This window comes from Solanum lycopersicum, chromosome 10 (genome assembly GCF_036512215.1).
Source record: "Solanum lycopersicum chromosome 10, SLM_r2.1".
Classification (NCBI taxonomy): Eukaryota; Viridiplantae; Streptophyta; class Magnoliopsida; order Solanales; family Solanaceae; genus Solanum; species Solanum lycopersicum.
In genome coordinates, this window is record NC_090809.1 from 58,297,076 (window position 1) to 58,305,111 (window position 8,036).

Below are 8,036 nucleotides of genomic sequence, written 5' to 3' on the forward strand. Positions count from 1 at the left end.
ATTAAGAAGATGAAACATCATAGATTTCTTATAGGCTTTTGGTCAATCACTTGATGTGATTTCTTAAAGTAGGGGTGGAAATATGATAATTATACAGTTCAAACGAACAACTGACTTTGTTATAAAGAGGTTTGACTGTGTGAGTTATGCCATTGATCTCTCTAATGTTTAATATCACACCGTGATGCGAAAGAATCAATTCTAATTAGCAATTGCTGACAACTTCTCTGGATATGAACAGCTATTCTTGTTCAATCAATTCACTTCATCAGATATATGTTGTCAAGAAGTTCTTGGACATTTAGAGACTTTAAACTGAAAGAGCACTCCCTTCAATTTGACGACAATTTCTTTACAAACAGATAAAATTTGCACTCTGAATTTCATTTCACAGGTATATGAATGTTTCTGTAGTTTTTGATACATATGTACATGATCAAAACAGACAAAGAATTAGTAACAGATGTACATGGGCAGAATGAAGTTGATCAAAGAATTATCAGACTTGGAATTTCTAAAAGATGTGATCAAATGTAGGATTTATTTGAAAGCTTATGTCCAGAAATGAGAGCTGAGACTGCCAGAGCAAAGAATGCCAGGAACTCCATGCTAATTGCTGCTACTGAAGAATCTGTGAATATGTTGTCATTGTTTTCTCTCATCCTGTTTGTCAGTGGCACAGCTGATGATGCAGCTGATAATAAGAAGTATGCTACTACCTGCAATTCCAAAAAAAAAAGAAGTAAGAATTCAATCAATTTCATGTCTCACAATCGATTTAATCAAGAACTAGCCTTCAAGGCTTTGGTTTCAGCGATAAAGAGGGCAATCACGAAAGACACTTACTAGTGTCAAACTTCATGATCAGTAAATGAAATTAAGTTAGTATTAAGAACAAAATCAGAGAATGGAGTCCACTGGCATAAGAATCAAGCGAAGTAGAGACAATCCAAAAAAAAGAAGCAAGATGGTTGCGAATTTATGAGTTAAGCGCATATCACTAGTTAGAATCTTATCACGGAGTGTTTAAGTTAATAGAGAGACATACACATTACCTATCCAGTGTAATCGCACAAATAGGATTTAGGAAGAGTGGTGCATATGCAGCCTTCCCCTACCTAGTAAAGGTAAAAAGACGGTCTCTACTAGACCCTCAGCTCAGCTGACATTTCTTGGTTATAAGCAATTTTAATCAAGCTCTTCCCTTTTTCACAAATCTTGTTGACTACTATTCATCATATCTGTTGAATTCAATTTTTCATGTCAATGGAAAATGACCAACCTGATCACCAATGAAGCCAATTAAAGCTAATTTTTGCCGTGAAAAAGATTCCTTGCCAGTTGAAAGTTCTTGAATTTGTCTCAGAACTTGAAATCCTGTATATAACGAAGACAGAATTGCAATAGCCAACACATACCTGTTATGATCACAATCCCAAAATTCCATTCAATTTTCAAGACTAGAACAACATCTCCAACAAAAACATTGGCAAACAAATACATAATACACCTCACTGAACTCGTCTCGACCGTGTCAGTTGAACAATCCAAACAGAAAAAGTATTATTAATACCAAAACGAAGCATAGACTAAAATTGGTAATACCTATATTCTTCATATTTATCAAAATCTTTCCAATCCCCATGAGTATTACTAGCCATAACAATGAAAGCAATCAATGAGAAAACCAAAGCAAGTCCATGCAAAATTAAACAACCCCTTTTCACCAAATCTTCTCTCTTCCATCTCCTCACGATTTCAGAGACACCGGTGCTGATTTCCGGTGCCTGTGTCTCTCCATTTCCGGCTGCCGGAGGTGGAGTTGGTTCAGGCAAAACATCAGTCACCTTATGGGCATTTACATCAGTCATTTTCTTCCTCAAAATTAAGGCCTTAAATTATTAGACTGATAAACCAAATCAAGAATTATCGATAGATATTGGGAATTGGAAAGTGGAAGAACAAGAATGGAAAAAAAAAGAGAACTTTTTTACAGAGACAACAAACAACTAGAATTATCTGTTATATTTGCTGTATTTGACAGCTTAGTTTTGTCGCCATCTCAAAGTTAGCTCCAAATGAGAAAGCGATTCCTACGAAATATTTATTCGTATCTAAGCTTAAATCGAGATCTCTAATTACGGAGAGTGAACAATTTCTTTAATTCCTAATTGTAATTACAAGGAGTGTAATGTTATGTTTTGCTCTTTTTACACCAAAATGTTACTATCGTTGTTCATATTATTTCTTCCATTTCGATTTAAGTGATATTTTGTATTTTTTAAGAGGCAAATAATTTAAATTTAATTGATAATTTATGCGTGAAATTATCAATCTAGATAGAAAGTATCATGCATTACAATAATTAACAGTTCAAAATATAAAATTATATGTATAAAAAATTTACGATAAAAAATAGATTTGTTTGAATGTCGAAATCTAAAAAATATCATATAAATTAGAACAGAGGCACTAGTTGTTACTCTCTCTGTCCACAATTATTTTTATTTTTAGAATTAAATTATAAAAATTTTGACTAACATTTTACGATATATTTTTCTTCACATCGACACGTAAAAACTTGTATTTATAGTACTATTTGAGTATTTATTTTTTTTTAAAAAAATATCAAATTTATGAAATCTAATTTAATTTTAAAGTTAGTCAAATTAACTTTTAAAAAATGTAATATGATAATAAAAAGTAGACGAAAAGGGTATATTTCAATTTTAATTTGAGTAATTTTTCAATTCAAATTAAATAGGATAATTTATGTGAGTGTTTCTAAATAACTCGAGTGGGTCCTACTGAGTTAACTGATATTCCAAGTCATCTAATTAAAGAATAATATTGGTTGCAACTTTTTTTCTTTATAATGATTTTAATCGATACACGTCCATTGCTTATTTGACAATTATTTTTGCTTTTTATAACTTATATCGATATTTTTAATTTTTTTTGTGTCTGATTGTTCCAGCACAATTTCAGATATGTGATGTCTAGCAGAGGTGGGTTGTGGACAGGCATGATATGGTACGGTATTTAAAAGTTTTGACATTTGATTTTTAAAATATTATATGAGTATCATATTAATTAATTTGATAGGGGTTGGTATATTGGAATTTGATTTTAGAATTTTATAATATGGTAAAGTGATATCATAATTCGTTCAACTTCGATTAGTATCTACTCGTATAAATAGACTATTATGATTTCGACAATTAAAAAAAGGTCTTTAACTGTATCACACTAACACATTACACATGCAAAAATATATATGCAAAATAAAGTACAAACAACTTTTTTATTAATCAATAATACTTCAAATACATTTCAATCCAAATAAAGTAGTCAAACATTAAATTTATACTAATACTAGATTGCGTATTTGTTAGTATTTCAATGATACATATGTTGTTTATATAACTATATACTTGGATATAATATTCGACATTTCGATATGTTATACTTAAATATCAAATATCGTGTCGAATGCAATAAATATATATATATATATATATATATATATATATATAGACACATCCACACCAAATACCACAATATCGAAGTTATAGTATTAAATTTTTTGATATGATATGATATTTATATACATATCCTATCATGCCTACCTTTAAATGTCTAATGTTAGGTTTACTTACCGAAGTTAAGAAAGAAATAGTTGGATTTTAATAGTCAAAATTCAGGTAAAAATGATTTTCAACTATATATGATACAGTTTAGGAAAAAATGGTTGAATTTCAATCATTCTGAGTAAAAAAAAGAGAGGGTAAATTTCATATATCGCAAACTTATTTGATTAAATAACATTATATGGGTATAGTTTATCTAATTACATTATATGGGTATAGTTTAGTTATTTTAGATATCTTTAATTTTGTATATAAAGGTTTTTATTTTTTTAATTTATACAATTCTATTTTAAAAAGTGGTTTGTAACTGAAGCGTTAAATATTGTAACAATAAATTAAGATAATGCCACAATTTTAGGGAAACGTCCCTTTTTTTAAGCTAAACGTTCAAATTCACAAAAAAAAAAATCATACAGCAATTGAAACAAAAATATAATTTTTTTTTTGCTCTTTGTGATACTGAAGTTCAGCAATATTTGCAATCGAATACAGGTAAGTTTTTTTTCGATGAAATTTCTTGTTTATTATTGCAATAACAATACAATGTTAAATTGGATTTAGAAATTGTGATTTGTTTTCTTTCGTTATTGTGATGTGGTTTTCTTTTTTTAAAAAAATCAAAATATGATTTTGTTAAGCTGAATTTGTGTTCATTCGTTAGTGTGATGTGTTTTTTTTAAAAAAATATTCAAAATATGATTTTGTTAAGCTGAATTTTCATAATATACAATTATATACTGTTCATGTAATTGTATATGTTATTCGCATAATTTGTATATTTTGTAATCGAAAATATATAATCAGTGGTCATAATTGTATATATTAAAAAACATGTTTTTTTTGATAGATTTATATACTATTGTAGATGTAGTGTTTGTATATTAAAAATAATAATAGTATAAAATTTCTATAATTTGATTGTATAAATATTGTTGTATTAATTGTATATATGATCTCTTTGAATTATTTGAAATATATATATTCTTGTCATAAATGTACAGATAATGGGCTCATTAGCTATCTTGGTTATGCATTCTGGAAAATGGGACGATACAAATAGTTACGTTGATTATACTATAGAGGGAGTAGTTTTTAAGGAACAGTCAACGTTTCTTGATTTTTATACTACTATTGCCAAACAGATTGGTGTTGATATGAATAATAAGACTTTAAAGATTGAGTACAAAGTTGAAGAAAGCAATAAACGAATGGTTATACACAATGACATGGGTGTCAGAGTGTACATAATGTTAAAAAAGGCCAACACTGATTTTAACAAATTTCCTATTTGTATAACTATTTTGGATTCATGTGATAGACAGATTTCTCAGTGTAAAGAGTTGGGGGTGTTGGCAACTGTTGGAGAAAATGATTGTCATGATATGATTGTTATTGAACCGGAGGATACAAATGTTGCGTTTGTATCGATTGATACAACTTGGGTGATTTCAGACGAATCTAATAAGCATGTTGAGGTTGATCAAGTATACAAGGACAAATCAATTTTGAAAGTAGTCATGGAAAGATATGCGATTAAAGAGAGATTTCAGTATAAAACTACTCGGTCAAACTCAATAAGGTAGTGTGACTCTCAAAATATTGACTTGTAAACTATATAAATGTTTTGAATTTGTCTTCAAGCATTTTTCTCAAATCAGCGAACTCGTCCTTGACCTATGTGAAAAAGGTGCATATTTTATTAATAATTGTACATAATCTTTTCAAATAACATATATTTGAATTGTATATTTGATTACCGAATTTTTGAATGCTTCAAATTCATCACGCGAAATTGTAATGCTTGTTGACTTCTTAATTTGCCCCATTTGTGTTTTGTCTTGTACACTTTTCTGCTCTACATGTTCATTGTTGTGTGACGTACCTGCATCACTGTGTTTCGCAACACTGTTGATATTGATGGACTGTGATCGTTTGGCTTTGCGCGCCATTGATCTTTGTGTGTATGTCTTAATTGCATTTGTTGAAGATTTGTTGATGGAGATGACTGTAACAGATTGCTTTTTCTTTTCCTAATCGGTGAAGAACATTCAATAACTTTTTCTTTTCCTTTTCTGCTTGTTATACTGGGCGGGTTTTGGAAATCATCATCCGGATCTGTAACTTTATTGTGATCAGTCTGCAGGCCCTGAGAAATTGATTGTTCTGACGATAGTGGAAGTTTGAGGATTTTAATTTCCATCGATGTTGGTTCAATATTTCTGAACTTAATCTGCATAATAATGAAAAATTATAAATCAATATAATAAAAATGTAATATACAATTTGTAGTAAGTAAATGTATACTAACTTCAATAATTTTCAAATTGTATTAAGTAAATGCATACCGAATTATCTGCATCATTAAAAATTATTTTCATGAAATAATCAAACCGAGGATGGTCGTTCTTAGTCACCCAATTGATAATCCGAGGAATGTGACTAGAAACCTTGACATCAATCTTGTCATCAGCATACGAGCAACATTCATAGAACCAAACTTGCATTGGAAGTGGAAAGCCCTGAATTCTGTAGTACTGACCACATAGCTTTATCTTGTTGTTTATGGATTTAGCAAGTTCATTAAAAGCCTACCGACCCCACGGATAATCCATAAATCTACCTGTTTCAACCAGATCAAAGTCCAACCTATCTATTGTTGTTGTAGTAGGTTTCGCGGACATGATAAACTCATGTATATAATATAGAATCCCAAGCTTGTATGCATCTTCCTAATTATCACCCTCTACCTTTGCTTTAAAAGCTTCAGCCAAACGAGCTTTAGTGACAGGAGAATTCCCTGGAAAATACTCATCGATGATTCTATTGGATTGATCAGTATCAAAGTAGAAGTTAGCACCATTATCAGAACAATTCAAACCAGAAATAATGGCAAATTCCCGTATTGTGAATCGAAGCGTTGTGCCATTTATATAAAAAAAAGTATTGCATTCACAGAACTGCCTTCCAACTCCCTCAACATAATGCATCTAAACAATTGTGCTTGCACGTGACATCGTCTCATTGCTGTTAACTGTGCAAAACACGATGATGCACATATACGATTATATTGATTTGGAGGCAGTTTATTCTGAAGCTCATTCAATGTGTTGATTTGCGTATAACATTGCATGTGAATTGTCCTTTTTCACGGTTCTTGCAAATATATCTGACTTTCTAAAAAATAAAAAAAGTGTATGAAATAAACATAGTATATATATACAAAAAAAATCAATATAAGTCATGTACAAATTAATTTCTGTATATATATACTTACCTATATATACAAAAAAAATCAAAAAATAAGTCATGCACAGATTAATTTCTGTTTATATATATGAACTTACCTTTTTTGTATATTGATATGTGTACATTAATATATTAGGTAAACATGACATTATATTCAATAATTTGTATATAATTACTACAATATACAAATTATAATCACATATGATATTTTCCCATCTATATAACTAAATCCAATTACTTTGTGTATATATTTATATAAAAAAAATAATGAGCCTTTAATATACAATCCCCTACTACCAGCTATTAAAACAGACATGTACATATCATTTTTTGTATATGTATATAAACTTAATATATACTAACTTCAATAATTGTATATAACTAATATAATATACAAATTCTAATCATATATTCAAATTTTCCATCTGTATAACTAAGTCCAATTACTTTTTTGTATATATATACAAAAAAATAAAAATAAGTTATATTAATATGTGTACATGAATATATTAGATAAACATGTCATTATATTCAATAATTTATATATAACTAATACAATATACAATTTATAATCACATATAATATTTTCCCATCTATATAACTTAATGCAACTACAATAAGTGTACATGAATATATTAGTTAAACATGACATTATATTCAATAATTTGTATATAACTACTACAATATACAAAATTATAATCACATATGATATTTTCCCATCTATATATAACTAAATCCAATTACTTTGTGTATATATTTATATAAAAAATAATAATGAGTCTTTCATATACAATCCCCTACTACCAGCTATTAAAACAGACATGTACAGTTTTGTTTTATATAACTAAGTCCAATTACTATTTTGTATATATATACAAAAACCAAAAATAACATAAACATGCAATATACCATATACAATTACTAAACATGGAATATACTATATACAATACTTAATTTAATAATTTTTGTATATTGACAACTAATTAACCAAAAAATTGTATCTAACTTTGTGTTTTAAGACACTACCTCATGATTATGAAGTTCATCAGATCCGACAACTTCAGAAGCATTTTCCTCTGATTCAATGTTCACAGCTTTCCTCTTTCTTGTTCCTTGTACAATTTTAATGCCTCTAGCTTT

At 28.8% G+C, this 8,036-nt stretch overlaps 1 protein-coding gene across 1 annotated transcript; it reads right to left on the reverse strand.

The window, feature by feature from the left end:
- Positions 1-347: 347 nt before the first annotated feature.
- Positions 348-2,095, reverse strand: LOC101244045 (CASP-like protein 4B1). The gene is made up of 3 exons (XM_004249011.5): positions 1,606-2,095; positions 1,283-1,418; positions 348-719 (listed from the first exon to the last, which is right to left on the reverse strand). The coding sequence occupies exons 1-3, from the start codon at positions 1,869-1,871 to the stop codon at positions 528-530; spliced, it is 594 nt and encodes a 197-aa protein (XP_004249059.1). The 5' UTR covers positions 1,872-2,095; the 3' UTR covers positions 348-527.
- Positions 2,096-8,036: the final 5,941 nt, after the last annotated feature.

Excerpts from the sequence above, each read along its gene's own strand:
- LOC101244045 (XM_004249011.5), bottom strand. The coding sequence starts at position 1,871 with ATGACTGATGTAAATGCCCATAAGGTGACTGATGTTTTGCCTGAACCA. Across the intron at positions 1,419-1,605 it reads GATAAATATGAAGAATATAG|GTATGTGTTGGCTATTGCAA; the intron begins GTATTACCAATT and ends TGATCATAACAG. Across the intron at positions 720-1,282 it reads TTGGCTTCATTGGTGATCAG|GTAGTAGCATACTTCTTATT; the intron begins GTTGGTCATTTT and ends TTGGAATTGCAG.